The 17470-nt window shown below is 43.8% G+C and overlaps 2 protein-coding genes across 2 annotated transcripts; both read right to left on the bottom strand.

Annotated features, from left to right (window-relative positions):
• Nucleotides 1-3425: 3425 nt before the first annotated feature.
• LOC122428310 (olfactory receptor 12-like) lies at nucleotides 3426-4376 on the bottom strand. Its single transcript, XM_043448255.1, has one exon. The coding sequence runs from the start codon at nucleotides 4374-4376 to the stop codon at nucleotides 3426-3428; it is 951 nt and encodes a 316-aa protein (XP_043304190.1).
• An 11534-nt stretch (nucleotides 4377-15910) lies between these two features.
• LOC122428306 (olfactory receptor 12-like) lies at nucleotides 15911-16861 on the bottom strand. The gene has a single exon (XM_043448241.1). The coding sequence runs from the start codon at nucleotides 16859-16861 to the stop codon at nucleotides 15911-15913; it is 951 nt and encodes a 316-aa protein (XP_043304176.1).
• Nucleotides 16862-17470: the final 609 nt, after the last annotated feature.

Raw genomic sequence — 17470 nt, 5'->3', positions numbered from 1 at the left:
CTCAACATTCAGAAAACTAAGATCATGGCATCTGGTCCCATCACTTCATGGCAAATAGATGGGAAAACAATGGAAACAGTGACAGACTTTAGTTTTGGGGGCTTCAAAATCACTGCAGATGGTGACTGCAGCCATGAAATTCAAAGACACTTGCTCCTTGGAAGAAAAGCTATGACCAACCTAGACAGTGTATTAAAAAGCAGAGACATTACTTTGCTGACAAAGGTCCATCTAGTCAAACCTATGGTTTTTCAAGTAATCATGTATGGATGTGAGAGTTGGACTATAAAGAAAGCTGAGTGCAGAAGAATTGATGCTTTTGAACTGTGGTGTTAGAGAAGACTCTTGAGAATCCCTTGGACTGCAAGGAGATCCAACCAGTCCATCCTAAAGGAGATCAGTCCTGGGTGTTCATTGGAAGGACTGATGCTGAAGCTGAAACTACAATACTTTGGCCACTTGATGCGAAGAGCTGACTCATTTGAAAAGACCCTGATGCTGGGAAAGATTGAGGGCAGGAGGAGAAGGGGATGACATAGGATGAGATGGTTGGATGACATCACCGACTCAATGGACATGAGTTTGAGTAAACTCCGGGAGTTGGTGATGGACAGGGAGGCCTGGCGTGTTGCAGTCCTTGGGTTCGCAAAGAGTCGGATACAACTGAGCTACTGAAGTGAACTGAACAGGGTATTAAGTATAGTTCTCTGTGCCATACAGTAGGTCCTTGTTGATTACTTATTTTATATATAGTAGTGTATATATTTTAATCCCAAACTTATTTATCTTTCTTCCCCACTCTCTTTTGGTAACCATAAGTTTGTTTTCTATGTCTGTGAGTCTATTTCCGTTTTTTAAATAAGTTCCTTAGTATCCACTTTTTAGATCCCACATATAAGTGATATCATAAAATACTTGGTTTTCTCTATCGCCTTACTCCACTCACTATGACCATCTCTAGGTCCATCCAAGTTGCCGCAATGGCATTATTTCATTCTTTTTTTGTGGTGTGTTAGTCCCTCAGTTGTGTCCAACTCTTTGTGACCCCATGGACTGTATAGCCCGCCAGGCTCCTCTGTCCATGGAACTCTACAGGCAAGAATATTGGAGTGGGTTGCCATTCCCTTCTGCAGGGGATCTTTCAGACCCAGGGATCAAAACTGGGTCTCTCGCACTGCAGGCAAATTCTTCGCCAGCTGAGTAACATTCCATTGTATATATGTACCACGTCTTCTTTATCCACTCATCTGTCAGTAGGTGCTTCCTAGCTATTGTGAATAGTTGCTGCTATGAACATTATGGGGCATGCATCTTTTCAAATTATGTTTTTCTCTGATATATGCCCAGAAGTGGAATTGTAGGGTCATAAGTTTATAATGAGGAAAATTTTACTACATTTTTTATTGATCATTAAGTTTTTCATCATAATAGCTTTTCTTAGTGTCCCACCATGATTTATTTCATAAGCTCTCTCTTTTTTCTCTATGGATTGCCTTTCTTTGCAGAGTAAACACCTAAAAGGAGATGAAGGTGAGTGAATGTCATATCAAGGCTGTAACTGCTTCCCTCTCCAGCCAACTATTGCTGGTTTGTGTTACTAGATCTTCCGACTTTCAAATGAAATGGAAGTTCAGATTTCATATGTGCTCTCCCATTATTTTTATTGTTGGAAACCAACATGAAATGGAATTTTAAAAGACATCTGCAACTCACCTATATCAAAGAGAAAAATACCATGTACATACAGATGATCTTGCTAAGCATGTTTAGGGCTAAAAAAACACAAAACTAGAATATCAGCTTTCATAACATGGGAACTGAAACTGTTTACAAAACAAGAAGACTTTGCAGAACCAAAAAAGAAATTTCTGGCATAAGAGAAAGTCTTGAGGCCTTCGTTATAAGTATAGAGAAAAAAAGAAAAAAGGCATTAAAGAGAAGTTAATAAGTATAAAGGACAGATATGTAAAATTCAATATAAAATTAACTAACTTTGATAGAGAAAAACCAACAGTGGAAGAGAAAATAATTTCAAAAACAGAATAGGAGAGAGTCTTAGAGCATTAAAGAAGGAATCCCATTGGCAATGTGTTTTTTGGGAGGGAGGTGTTGCAGAACAATGAACTCCAAGACACATCCTGACTAAGCATCGTGATGTGGATGAGGAAGGGGAGGAGGATGGGAAATTTTAAATACACGAGAAGAAGAGCACATGGTGTAATGAGCCCCAATTACTCATCGCCCCGCTTTAACAGCCATCAGCTCTTGGCCAGTCTTGTCCAGCCCTTGGCCTACTCCCATAGTGCCTGTATTATTTTGAAGTAAGTATTAGACAAGTAGGGTTTCATTTATAAGTATTTTAGCATGCATCTCTAAAAGAAAAGAATATCCACAATATATAAAGAAATAAAATTCTTTAATATCATCAAATATCAGCCACTGCTTGAACGTCTATCTCATAAATGTAATAAATGCTTCTAAATGGCATTTATTTTAGTTGGTATCGAAAAAGATGCACGCTGTGATTGGCTCAATGTCTCTAAGTCCCACCTAAGAGGGCGGGCTTCCTCTCTGTGTCTCTGCCTCAGTTCCTCCCCCATCCTCCTTCTCCCCAACTTCTCCAGTCCCTCCCCCTTCCCCTCCTCTCCACTCTCCTTCTCATCCTCCTCCTCCCCTTCTCCCCCTCTCCCTCCCCCTTGACCTCTTCTTCATCCTCCTCCTCCTCTTTCTTTTTCTATGACTTCATCTAGACTAACTGTGGCACAGCCTGCCTTTCAGGTTCCCATTTCTACAAAATTGCTCCCGTCAGTAAACCATTCAGCCTCAAGAGATTCATCTATCAGCCATGAATGGAAAGGTAAAGGCCTCAAAGTGTGTCTTGTTATGTAGAGTTGAGGGAGAGAACGTAGCCTGTTTCTATGACTCCTACCTATCCCACTTATATGACTGCTGTGTTGTGCCAGTCACCAGTCTTGCCCAACTCTGTGTGATCCCATGAATTGTCTCCTCTGTCCATGGAACTCTCCAGGCAAGAATACTGGAGTGGGCTGCCATTCCCTTCTCCAGGGGATCTTCCTGAGCCAGGGGTCAAACCCAGGTCTCCTGCATTGCAAGCAGACTCTTTACCATCTGAGCCAGCAGGAGAGTCATGACTCTACTGACTATATTACCCTAGCTTCAAGATTAGGGTCTTCGTCATCATGAACCATTAATTATCTGATGGCAAAGAAAATGAATTATCCATTTTGCCTCTCACAGTTGAAATGGGTGACCCATGATTTGCTTCCAGGAAGGGTTGAATGAAATGCTGGATGAAAGAATGAATTAGATGAATAAAGAATGAATTCCTTAAACCAAACCTAGTGCCTCCCCTCAAGTCCTCTTGCCCTCCCCTCAGGACACTGGGTCTCTCTGTCCACCCTGCTTCACGTGGCTGTATGTCTCTGCCCCAGTCTCCGCAGGGCTTCCTTCACGTCCTTGTTTCTCAGACTGTAGATGAGGGGGTTGACCATCGGGATGACCAGGGTGTAGAAGACAGAGACCACCTTGCCCTGCTCCATGGACTCCACAGCTCCCGGCTGGGCATACATGACAAAAAGTGTTCCATAAAAGAGGGACACGGCTGTCATGTGGGAGCCGCAGGTGGAGAAGAGCTTGTGTCTCCCTCCTCCTGACCGCATCCTCAGGATGGTCCCTGTGATATAGCCATAGGAGATGAGGACCACGAGTATGGTGCCCACAATGATGAGGCCAGAGATGGCAAACATGACCAGCTCATTGATGGTAGTGTCAGCACAGGCAAGCTTGAGCAGAGGCGGCACATCACAGAAGAAGTGGTCGATGTGGTTGGAGCTGCAGAACGGGAGGCTGAATGTGAAGCTGGTCTGTAGGATGGAGTTGAGGCAGCCCCCGCAGTAGGAGCCCAGCACCAGGCGGGCACAGACCAAGGGGCGCATGGAGATGGGGTAGCGCAGGGGGCTGCAGATGGCCACGAAGCGGTCATAGGCCATCACTGCCAAGAGGAATCCCTCAGTGGTGACCAGCAGGGAGAAGAAGAAGAACTGGGTAGCACATCCCTCAAAGGTGATGACCTTGGAGGAGGACAGGAAGTTGACCAGGGCTTTGGGATAGATGACAGATGAGTAGCACAAATCTAGGAAGGAGAGGTTCTTGAGGAAGAAGTACATTGGGGAGTGCAGACGGGCATCCAGGGTGATGAGCATGATCATGGTGAGGTTCCCCAGGATGGCCACCACGTACAGGGCCAGGAACAGAGCAAAGAGCAGGGCCTGGGTCTGTGGGCCACCTGCAAATCCATCCAACATGAAATCCTGCAGAGGCATCACTGAGAGGTTTCCATTCCCATAGGGTGACATGGCCCTGAGCTGGGTGACACGGGGCAGAGAGCTGGTGGGAGGCAGGGAGAGGGAGCAGGTCAAGGCCACAAGGTCATACTCTCTTGGAGAACAGGATCCCTTCAGTGCCTCACTGCCCACTGAGCAAGGGACCACCAGCTGCCCAGTTCTGCTTCCAGATGAGCGCAGACTGACCTGGAAAGGAACATTTCCTCCAGTTCACTAGTTCATAAGTATGCAAGTTCATTCTCTCTGTCAGAGACTCTGAGCTGCTGTCATTGTGGGGTGGGGGCATGTCAGGATCTTTGCAGAGTTCATGACCTTCAGTGTGAGGAGTGTTACAGCCCCTGTGCCTTCTCTCAATACATGCTTTCCACCCCCAAGGGGATGCTCCTGAGTTGTGTCATTACCTCTCCTCCCACAATGATCTAATCGTGCACTTTCTTTCCTTGTTAACCCATTCGCAAATTTTGGAAATGTTTACCGAGTGCTTCCTGCCCAAGTGGAAGGCCAAGTTGGAAGGAGAGCAGGAACTAGCAATGATCGGGCGAATTTTTGTCATTTTGTCTTGCAGACCCTGAGCCCTATCTCAGCATAAGTGTCTGGAACCTGGACTACACTATCATTCTGTCCCCAGAGCACTGTGCATCATTGAGGATCTCGGGGGACCTCTAGTGTTGGACAAATTTGGAAAGGAAATAACCCAGCTCCACAGTCTGAGAAGCAGCAGGACAGGGACTGTGACACATTCAGGAGATGGGCGTGTCTTCTCCTGTCATTACTTCCATGCCCCTGGCTCTTCTGCAACACCCCGTGGGGTGACTGCTTGGAGCAGTGGGAGCCTCCAACACGGTCACATCTGCTCAGCGTCTGGGTCCTCCTGCTGGGTGCTGCTTCCTGTCCCTGTCATGGCCCAGACCTCCCTTCTCTGCCCTGGGCAGGGCTGACCACCACACTCTGATGGCACATGGAGGCCCCCTCTGTGATGGCCAGAGAAATTATCAGGGGAGATGCAGCCTGAAGAGGGAGGAGTGGTGAAGGATGGAGAGCCTGGAGCTGGAGCGTCTCCCACAGTGTAGATGAGGATTAGTAAGAAAGTGTATTTCAGAGCGGAGCCCATATGGTCTAGAGGTCAGATCTATAGTGTCACAAGCTGGCTTACTTTGGAAGGAGAGGGGATGTGCAAGCAGAAGCTGGGTGGTCAGTGGTTCCTCTGGAGAAGTGGTGACCCCCACGTTCTTTCTCAGGAACTTCCGTTGAAGTTTTCTTAGAAGGTGCCCTGAAAAATTCTATACTTTCGAACAAAGGAGTGGTTGATGACTATGGAGCTTGTCCAGCTTTCCTCTCCTGGGCTATTTGACCCCAACCCTCACATGACAACAAAGGAGGACAGTCTGACCTGGATGCCCAGGCAGATCCCCCCCAAATTCAGGGCTGGAGCTGGTGTTCAGGGTGGAGCTGAGGGTCCGCCCTACACACATCGGCTGCACACCCTGGTATCCAGCTAGGTCCTATGCCCCTATGCTCACAACTGAGGTAGCCATGACCTAGCTGTCCACCTCTGCTCACCCAGGTCCTCGCAAAGATAATCCTGTCAAATGTGACCAGGGTGACCGTCTTCCCCAATCTCAGGTTGGCTGGCCTCGCTCTTACGCCCTTGGGATTCCTAGCTTCATGTTTGTGACTGTTTTCCAGGACAATTTGTCCACATCAGGGGCTTTGGGTCATCACAACAGTGACCCCTAGGGTGCCTGAGGATCCCCAGAGGAGTGACTGGCTTTTCTTCTAGGAAGCCAAGCTACCAGTTTTCTTTATAAAAAACAAATTCACACATTCCTTTGGCTTGTTGAGATGACCCAGTGAGGCTACTTCAGTGGCTTTAGTAAACCTGTGTGAATTGAGCCTGAGAAATTCTTGCCTAGTAAAGCAAAAAATTCAGTTGTTATCTGCAAGTCTCAATTTGTATTAACTATGGCTGAATCCTTCTTTGTAAAGCTGATCTCACATGTGGTCTGGGGACCTATAGCATCCAGCAGAGCCTGGAGCTTGTCAGAAAAGCAGAGCCTTGGGCACTGAATTAAACCCCACATTTAAAAGAGACCCACTGATTACGTCTATTCTCTTTAAAGTTCAGACCGGCTGCCCTCGATGACCCTGTGCGGCGCAGCAGGGGTGGAGGGGGGCCGTGTTGATTAGGGTCCAGGCTCCCAGGACTCACCTGTCGGTGATGCTGACCCCACTGCTGAGTGATGACCGCAGTGCTCCTGTGATGTCACGGGGGTCGTGGCTCACCCAGGACCCTGTGCTCCTGGGGAGGACAGGACTCCTGCCCCAGGTCTGTGCTGGTGATAACGACGTGGAGCACCCTCCACCCTGTTCAGCTCTGGCCTCCTCTGCAGGGAAGTGAAGCGGGGAGGGGTTAGCGGAGGACTCCTGTGTGCCCAGTGAGGGTCTGTCCAGGGTCCATGATCTTGTGGTAGGAAGCTCCTGGGTCTTAGAACAAGTAAGGGCTGGGAGGATTCAGTTCGCTTGCTCCTTTAGATCCGGTCCTGTGTTTGGGTAGTATGTCCTGCAACCTGCACTTCAGGGTCTCTTTGCTGGGGCAGATGTATCTATCTGAGCTAGATGGGAATAGAGGCCTCAAACGGCCAATTAGGTGAGACTTGGGCTCTGAGTGCCCTGGGACTCCCAGCTCCCTGGGTGCCAGGAAGCTGCCCTCCAGTGGCCAATCTTGCTCTGATTCCCCTCAATTCAAGACAGAGGAGGCAAGGAGCCTGAAACCCCTCAGGAAGCGCTGGGGGCCAACAGGAGAGAAGGAAGAGAACTTAGAGGGACCCAGGGGCCCTCCTTGGAGAGGTGTCCTCCGGGCAGCAGGTGGGACCTGTTGGCCCATGCCCATCCCCCTCCTCTGCCCCACCCCCACTTGTTGTTTTGAGGAAAACCGATGAGTGAGGAATCTGTGCCCGTGCTCCCACCACGGCACTTTCTATGCATCTGTTATCATTAGATGCACAGAAATATTGTCCTGTCTTCAGTGCAGCCTGACACTCAATGAAGACTTAAATATATATGCTGAATCAGCTTAAACACATACACTAAATTATTGTAATCCTGGTGAGAAATCCAGAGTGAAATGAGAGTGTTAATAGTCCAGTCATGTCTGACTCTTTGTGACCCCATGGACTGTAGCTCACCAGGCTTCTCTGTTCATGGGATTGCCCAAGCAAGAATGCTAGGGTGGGTTGCCATTCCCTCCTCCCGGGGATCTTCCTGACCCAGGGATCAAACCTGAGTCTCCTGCATTGCAGGCAGATTCCTCACTGTCTGAAGGTGATATGTGATTATTAGAAAAATACAGAAAGTATGAAAGCAAAAAGCAGGAGACAGTCATATTAGGAACATCCTATGAAAAACAAGGCTGGTGAGGCTCAGTAATTATTTTGACAAAGTAGATGTCAGAAGAAAAAGTTTTTTTTTATAAAGAAGCCTTTCATAATTGTTTTACCCAACTGATACTGGGAAGTTTTTCAATTTTTATACAACTAAAAAAGGACTTATAAAAGTAAAGACTAAAAAATAAAAAATAAAAAGTAAAGGCTGACAGAATTTAAATTAATACATACATCCAAATAATTGGGATTGACACACGTACACTATTGATACTATGTATAAAATAGACAATTAATGAGAAGCTACTATATATCTCAGGGGACTGGACTCAATATACTGTGGTAGCCTGAATGGGAAGGAAATCCAAAGAGGGGAATATATGTGTATGTATAGCTGGTTCACTTTGCTGTTCAGTAGAAATTAATGAAACATTGTAAAACAACTGTACTCCAATGAAATTAATTTAAAAATGAAATATATACATCCAAATAATAGTGTATATTTTGTCATTCATCTCCCAGTAATTGATAAAACAAGGGGAAAATTAGAATAATATGTTGGATCTAAAATATTAACTAATTGAACCTCCTCAGCACAAACAGTCAAAAACACTCAGCAACTGCACAATATAAATTCCCTTCAGACACACAGAATATCACTGTAATAAGGGGAAAAGTGTCTCCCTCCAAAAAAAATAATGTCTACCCAGAAAACCAGAGTATGATCTTATTTCCAAACGAATTGGCTAGCATGAGGCCATGCTGGATGAGGTAGGCCCTAAGACCAATGCCTGGGGTCTTTAAAGGAAGAGGAAACGATATGGAGACACAAAGACACAAGGACAAAGGGCATGTAAAGACTGGACGAGATTGCAAGGATGCAGCAACAGGGGAAGGAAGGCCAAAAACGCCAGGAGCCCCCAGGAAGAAGCAAGGAAGAATGTTTGTCGAGAGTTTTCAAGGGCAGTGGTCTCTGCTGACAACTTGATTTTGAACGTCGACCCAAGAGAGAGTAAACTCCTTTTGCTATAAGTCACCAAATTTGTGTTAGTTAGCCATGGTGGCCCTGGTGACTGAAGCAGGAGGGTGGTGAGGGAGTTTGCTTTCACCCGGCAAAGTCAGCAATACGCTTTCACTGTTTTATCTTGTTCTCCAGCTCTATGTCAAAATGCACTCTGCAGGATCTTCAGCATCTTTCCCAGTTCTTCCATATTCTAGTTCAGTTATTTCAGTTGTTTTAAACATGATAACGTACAGCAATTTACTTGTGGAATCTTCTTAGTAGAGACACTTTAAGTTGTTTCTTTTTTTATATTCCTTATTCAATAATGAATATTATGCAGTGGACATTTTCCCCTCTTAAGTGGATATCTAGATGTGTATTCCTGAGTAGAAAGGCATGTTTTTTTTTCAAGCTCATTCATTTTCATCTTAATCTTACTTTATTAAGGTTCATTTCCTTCCATCTTTCTTCATTTTTGCCATTCAATCACTCTACTCAACTCTAAAACTTTCCATTTTAAGAAGTCTTGGTTCCATGGGAGAGAAGTGATCTATAAGCTGCTCCAGTGACCACAGTGTTGGGTAACTGTGGGCACGGAGGATTAATCCGTTCAGTCAGTTCAGTCCCTCAGTCGTGTCCGACTCTTTGCAGCCCCATGGACTGCAGCACGCCAGGCCCCCCTGTCCATCACCAACTCCCGGAGTCTACTCAAACTCATGCCCATCGAGTCGGTGATGCCATCCAGTCATCTCATCCCCTGTCATCCCCTTCTCCTCCTGCCTTCAATCTTTCCCAGCATCAGGGTCTTTTCCAATGAGTCAGCTCTTTGCATCAGACAGCCAAGGTATTGGCGTTTCAGCTTCAGCATCAGTCCTTCCAATGAATATTCAGGACTGATTTCCTTTAGGATTGACTGATTGGATCTCCTTGCAGTCCAAGGAACTCTCAAGAGTCTTCTCCAACACCACAGTTCAAAAGCATCAATTCTTCGGCACTCAGCTTTCTTCACAGTCCAACTCTCACATCCATACAGGACTACTGGAAAAACCATAACCTTGACTAGATGGACCTTTGTTGGCAAAGTAATGTCTCTGCTTTTCAATAAGCTGTCTAGGTTGGTCAAACCTTTTCTTCCAAGGAGCAAGCGTCTTTTAATTTCATGGCTACAGTTACCATCTGCAGTGATTTTGGAGCCTTCAAAAATAAAGTCTGTCACTGTTTCCACTGTTTCCCCATCTATTTGCTATGAAGTAATGGGACTAGATGCCATGATCTTAGTTTTCTGAATGCTGAGTTTTAAGTCAACTTTTTCACTCTCCTCTTTCACTTTCATCAGGAGGCTCTTTAGCTCTTCTCCGCTTTCCGCCATAAGGGTGGTGTCATCTGCATATCTGAGGTTATCGATATTTCTCCCAGCAATCTTGATTCCAGCTTGTGCTTCATCCAGCCTGGCATTTTGCATGATGTATTCTGCATATATGTTAAATAAGCAGGGTGACAATGTACAGTCTTGATGTACTCCTTTCCTTATTTGGAACCAGTCTGTTGTTCCTTGTCTAGTTCTAACTGTTTCTTCTTGACCTGGGTACAGGTTTCTCAGGAGGCAGGTCAGGTGGTCTGGTACTCCCATTTCTTGAAGAATTTTCCACAGTTTGTTGTGATCCACACAGTCAAAGGCTTTGGCATAGCAATAAAGAAGAAGTAGATGTTTTTCTGGAACTCTCTTGCTTTTTCTATGATCCAACGGATGTTGGCAATTTGATCTCTGGTTCCACTGCCTTTTCTAAATCCAGTTTGAACATCTGGAAGTTCACGATTCACGTATTGTTGAAGCCTGGAGAAGGGAATGGCAAACCACTTCAGTGTTCTTGCTCTGAGAACCCCATGAACAGAGGATTGATAATCCATGACAATTCCTCTCTGCTGTTGCAGGCTTTTCACCAAGTCTCTGTGGGTCTGGACAGCCTACATTCATAACTTCCTTGAGAACAGGAGGGTGAATTGTCCTTGCTGTAAGTCATTCTGCCCCTTCAGCACTCTTCATGAGCAACTGCATCACATACTATTTACCCACTTATCTGCCTAATTATTTCTTGAAATGATTTTACCAATGAAACAAAATGAGCAGTGGGATTCTTTGTTTCCCCGTTTATCCTTATTTTCATAAGGTGCTAAATCTCTGCCCTTTTCTTTTCATTTGTGTTTCCTACTGCCAATAAATTCTCCTGTTTTCAAAGTATTTTTAAGCATTGGCATTTTCTTATATTTATACTAGATATTTGGCAACACTGCAGTTTCCACTGGAATAGCACTTAAAGGAAGTGATTTTTTTCAGGACATTTTCCTCCTGCTTCTTCTTTTCCTTAATTCCCTTGGATATCCTTTGACATGGTGCATTCTATGTTTAATCAATTTGTTCATTGTGTAGGAACTCTATCAAGGGTGAATAGTATCAATTTATAAAACATGGAAATCTTTAACTTTGGAGGACAACAATTTTGAGTGGGCAAAAGTTATAGTGGCATTTAGGTGAATTTCATTCTCTTTAGCTGGATGATGGTGAATTCCATGAGTAAACATGACTTCATGATTTTTTCTGTAAATGTATATAATATAAAGATAAATCATTTTTCCTACCCTAGACCAGAAAGGTGAATGCTGTGACTGGAGTTTTGGGCACCATCTCCAGTGCCAATGTCCCCCATGCCCTTGGGATGATGGAGCAGGAGCCCAAGAGAGCTTCTGCCCCAGATGGAACCAAGATTTTGCCTCAGACCCCTGACCTCTCTCCTGTGTGAGAGGCACTCAGCCAAAATTATTCCTACCGGCATCAAATTCACTTTGAGGAATACTTTGGCCATGTATTTAAATTATCATTCTTGTTGTTATTTAAAACAGGGTCATGAATATTTGGTTTGGGTGAAGTATGAAAGAAAGGTTAAATATTTGGTTTCTCTTTGGAATCATCACCCATTAGGGCACAATTAAAATGTATCCATCAATCATATCTTTGGTACCAGTCATTGCTAGAGGTGTTTTATTCACATACATTATCTCAGGTGAGCCTGGCCATGTGAATATATTTTTAATTGCAGTATGTATGCGAGTGTGTGTGTGTGTTATAGTTGATGTATAATCCTATGTTAGTTTCTGATGTACAGCATAGTGATTTGACATTTACATATATTATGAAATGATCACTTGAACAAGTCTAGTAAACATCTGTCCCCACACAAAGTTTTTACAACACTTTTGACCACATCCCTTATGCTGCATATGACATCCCAGTGATTTATTTTTTGTATATTCCCTTCACCTATTTATCCCCTTCAGCATGCTTCCTTCTGCAACCACTCATTTATTCTCTGTATCTGTGAGTCTATTTCTGTTCTGTTTGCTTAATTGTTTTTAGATTCAAAATGTAAGCGGAGTCATACGGTATTTTCTTTTCCTGTCTGACTTGTTTCACTTAGGTTCAGTTCAGCTCAGCTCAGTCACTTAGGTTGCTGCCCTCTAATTCCATCCACAAAGATGAATGTCCTCCTCCGCTCTCCGATTCCTCTTGGCTTCAGTTCATGTGGGAGAAGCAGCTTCTCCCACTTGCTTCTCTCTTTATCAGTAGCATTTCAAAAAGATTGAATTGATTCGTTAGCATTCTCCAATGGTGACTAAGTTTTTTTTGTATTATTATGAATTCATATTGAACATATTTGAATGTATTGTAATTACTATTCTTAATAACATCAAATTGTCCCATTTTTAGCCAGTGGGCAGCTCTTCAATTTGGTCCAAATCCAGACCTGACCTACCAGCCTTTGATCATCTTTTTGTTCCTGGAATGGCACGCTTTTCTGACTTGGGAATTCCTCTAAGAATCCAGGTACCTATTGGTGGGGTATGAGTCCTTTGAAGGCACTCTCTCATAGCTGATTGACCTGTTTAACTTGACTCACCAGCTGTTCCATCTCAGCTTCCTTATGGATCTTCCGCTTGCTGACTTCTGATTGTGACAGTGCCAGGACTCAAGGGTCTGAATTTTCCTCCTTGCTGTCACTGGCTGAATGACATCATCTAGTTTCACAGCCTTATCATCTCATTTCCACAGTTCCACAATCTTTCCCAGTTCAGAATCTTTTCCAAAGAGTTGACTCTTTGCATGAGGTGGTCAATTGGAGCTTCAGCTTCAGCATCAGTCCTTCCAGTGACTATTCAGGGTTGATTTCCGTTAGGATTGACTAGTTTGATCTTGTTATCCAAGGGACTCTCAAGAGTCTTCTCCAGCACCACAGTTCAAAAGCATCAATTCTTCAGCACTGAGTCTTCTCTCTCAGATATGAGTCCAACTCTCATATCTGTACATGACTATTGGGAAAACCATAGCTTTGACAATATACAACTTTGTTGATAAAGTTAAGTCTCTGCTTTTTAATATGTTTTCTACGTTTGTCATAGCTTTTCCTCCAAGGAGCAAGTGTCTTTTAATTTTGTGGCTGCAGTCATTGTCTGCAGTGATTTTGGAGCCCAAGAAATTAAAATCTGCTGCCGTTCCCACCTTTTCCCCACCTATTGAAGTGAAGGGACCAGATGCCATGATCTTAGTTTTTAAATGTTGAGTTTTAAGCCAGCTTTTTCACTCTCCTCTTTCACCCTCATCAAGAGGCTCTTTAGTTTCTCTTCACTTTCTGCCATTAGGGTGGTATCTGTATATCTGAGGTTGTTGGTATTTCTCCTGGTAATCTTGAGTCCAGCTTGTGATTCATCCAGCCCGGCATGTCACATGATGTACTCTGCATGTAAGTTAAATAAACAGGGTGGCAATACACAGCTGGGACATACTCCTTTCCCAATTTGGAACCAGTCCGTTGTTCCATGTCTGGTTCTAACTGTTGCTTCTTGACCTGCATACAGGTTTCTCAGGAGACAGGAAAGGTGGTCTGGTATTCCCATCTCTTTAAGAATTTCCTGTAGGTTGTTGTAGCCTCTTTAATGTTCCTCAAGCATGTTGGCCACACTTCCTCTGGGGTCAAAATAGCAGCTGCGTTTTTTTTTTTTTTGTCTTTCTGGCATACTTGCTTGACTAGTTCTTGACCTTCCCTGTGAGGATTACCTCAATGTCTGTGCTTGATAACTGTGTTCAAAACTGCAGTGACGATGAGAGGTAATCCTAGAAAAGCACAAGAAGTTGACAGAGCCTAGCACTGATTTTCTTAACTGATTTCTTGAATCTTGTAACATAAAATAACATGTCCTTGAGGTCTGTCTAAGCTGTTAGGTATTTTACCTGTAGCCAAATGTCTTCTGTTCACATAGACCACATTTCTGTATGTGCTCAGATTCATTGCTAGGTTCTCTAGACTTGGGTCACTCTTTTAAAGTTTCAATTTCTGAATGTAAATAGTTTTTAATTTCTTTCATATACACAAATATATAATTTATTTAAATGAATAAACATTCCTTATACACACCAGATTTTCAAGCTGTTTTTATGATTGTTGGTGGAGCTTTTCTGTAGTCATTTTTCCCTTTCCTTTAAAAAATTGGATCAGTTTCCTTCCTAACATCAGCCCATATGTGACCTTGAGTGCGTGCATGCTCAATAGCCAAGTCATGTCTGACTGTTTACAACCTCACGGACTGTAGCCTGTCAGGTTCCTCTGTCCATGGGATTGCCTGGCAACAATACTGGAATGGCTGTCATTTCCTCCTCCAGGGGATCTTCCCAACCCAGGGATCAAACCTGCATCTCCTGCATCTCCAGCATTGCAGGTAGTTTTGTAGTTTTCTTTTTTGTTTGTTTGTTTTACTGCTGAGCCACTTGGAAAACTCATATATGACTTTGTGTGAAAAGTGTGAAAGTGTTAGTCACTCAGTTGTGTCTGATTCTTTGCAGCCCCATGGGCTGTAGCCCTCCAGGCTCCTCTGTCTGTGAAGTTCTCCAGGATAGAATACTGAAGTGGGTACCATCCCTTCTCCAGGGGATCTGCCCAAACCAGGGATAGAACCCAGGTCTCCCATATTGCAGGCAGACTTTTTACCACCTGAGCCTTCAAGAAAGCCATGTATGACATGTGCGTGTGTGTGTGTGTGTGTGAGAGAGAGAGAGAGAGTTACTTGCTCAGCTGTGTCCAATTCTTTGTGAGCCCATGCACTGTAGCCCACCTGGCTCCTTTGTCCATGGAATTCTCCAGGAAAGAATACAGGAGTGGATTGCCATTCCTTTCTCCAGTATATGACCTTAGATAATCTATATTAACAATCCAGCATACATGATTCCATATAATGTCTGTACATGGTTACACAATCTTTTTGAAAAAATTTTATTTATAAACTAAGCTATACAAATGTAAGTTATCCAAGAATATGGTTGTAATTTTGTCAGTCTGTTTAGATTTTTACTTGTTATCAGGATGGAGTGACAATTTTTAAGAGTTTTACACATGGAACCAGGAATCAGAGGTGCCCTTTGGCTTTTTTTTAAAAATTCAGATATCTTATTATGGAGTTTTAAGAGTTCTTAATATACTCTAGGTATGTCTTTTATCAAATACGTGTTTTGCAAATATTTTTTCATGTCTGTTTCTTTTACTGTTTCAATGTGTCTCTGTAAGCTAAATATTTTTAACTTCTTTAAAGTCCTAATTATCAAATGTTTCCCTCTGTAGCTTATGCACCTTGTGTCTTATCAAAGAAATGTTTGCTTAACCCAAAGTTTTAAAGATGGTCTCCTGTATTTTCTTATACATGTTTTAAATTTTTACACTTTATACTTAGGAATCTTATCTATTTTGAGTTAATCATTATTAGGGTTGATGTTTGTCTTTTTGCATATGGATGTTCAATTGTTTCAGAACAGCTTGTTGAAAACACTATTTCTCCATTGAATTAGCCTGGTAGTTATGTCAAAAAAAATTGACCTTATACGCATAAATTTAGTCTGTTATTCTTGATTTTGTTCCAGTAAGCCCAAATTACACTGTTGTGAGTTCTCTGGTTTGTATAGTAAATCCTGAAATCAAGTAGTTTAACTCCTTCAAAAATGTTATTTTATTAAAATTAATTTTGCCTACTTTTTTAAGTACACAAAAATTCAAGAGAACAGAGTTTCAGGATATTAGTTCCTTGACCAAGGATCAAACCCATGCCTCCTCTCTGGCCACCCTCCTTCAGGAGGCTGTGCGTTTCCACCCCAGTCTCCACAGGGCATCCTTCACATCCTTGTTTCTCAGGCTGTAGATGAGGGGGTTGAGCATCGGGATGACCATGGTGTAGAAGACAGAGACCACCTTGCCCTGCTCCATGGACTCCACAGCTCCCGGCTGGGCATACATGACAAAGACAGTCCCAATAAGGACAGTCACTGCAGTCATGTGGGAGCCGCAGGTAGAGAAGATTTTGTGACGCCCAGCTGCTGAGCGCATCCTCAGGATGGTCCCTGTGATGTAGCCATAGGAGATGAAGACCACAATTGTCACACCCACGATGATGACCCCACAGATGCCAAACATGACCAGCTCATTGAGGGTCGTGTCAGCACAGGCAAGCTTGAGCAGAGGCGGCACATCACAGAAGAAGTGGTCGATGTGGTTGGAACTGCAGAACGGGAGGCTGAATGTGAAGCTGGTCTGCAGGATGGAGTTGAGGCAGCCCCCGCAGTAGGAGCCCAGCACCAGGCGGGCACAGACCGAGGGGCGCATGGAGATGGGGTAGCGCAGGGGGCTGCAGACAGCCACGAAGCGGTCATAGGCCATCACAGCCAAGAGGAGACCCTGGGTGGTGCACATGAGGGAGAAGAAGAACAGTTGGGTGGTACAGCCAGCAAAAGTGATGACCTTGGAGGAGGACAGGATGTTGGCCAGGGTGTTGGGGGTGATGATAGATGTATAGCACAAATCTAGGAAGGAGAGGTTCTTGAGGAAGAAGTACATTGGGGAGTGCAGGTGGGCATCTAGGATGATGAGCACGATCATGGTGAGATTCCCTTGGATGGCCATCATGTACAGGGCCAGGAACAGAGCAAAGAGCAGGGCCTGGGTCTGCGGACCTCCCTCAAATCCCTCCAGCACAAACTCCTGCAAAGTCATCACTGAAAAGTTTCTATTTCCATGGGGTGACATGACTTCAGTCCTCAGACCGTGAGAATTACACCTCCAGTGATGGTGAACTAGGTAAATCAAACTAAACTTCCTGCTGAAGACTATTAGAAAAGATCAACAGTAAAAATGAAATCTGATTGAAAGTTCAGGAGAGTTAGTTAATGACTTAGTGAAGAATTGCTAACAAAGTTCAAGATAAACACAGAGGACCAGGGATTCCAATGCTGACAGTACTTTGCCCTGGAGATACAAACCAGTTTTGAAAAGGAAGTCTGAGAAGCCCAGTGCCTAGGCAGTGACTTTTTGCTGTGTTGCTTGTTTTGTGGAACTAATGGTGACAAATTGCAAAACATTTATTTGATACTCGGAACCACCAAGGATGCATCCACAGAAGTAAGTTACTAAAAAAGGAGACAGAGAAACAGGATCGATCTGAATTAGAAGAGATAATGGCCAAGTGTTTTATCAAACCAATGGAAAATATTAATCTGCAGATTCATGAGCCCTATTAAATTAAAGCAGAGTTAATGCAAAGAACAGCACATTCGTATATATCAGAGTAAAAATATTTAAAACTGAAACAGAGAGAAAAATCCTAGGTGCAGCCTGAGGAAAAAAAGACTGTCCCTT

Source organism: Cervus canadensis, chromosome 2, assembly GCF_019320065.1.
Source record: "Cervus canadensis isolate Bull #8, Minnesota chromosome 2, ASM1932006v1, whole genome shotgun sequence".
Lineage (NCBI taxonomy): Eukaryota > Metazoa > Chordata > Mammalia > Artiodactyla > Cervidae > Cervus > Cervus canadensis.
This window is presented reverse-complemented; position numbering and strand designations above follow the sequence as displayed.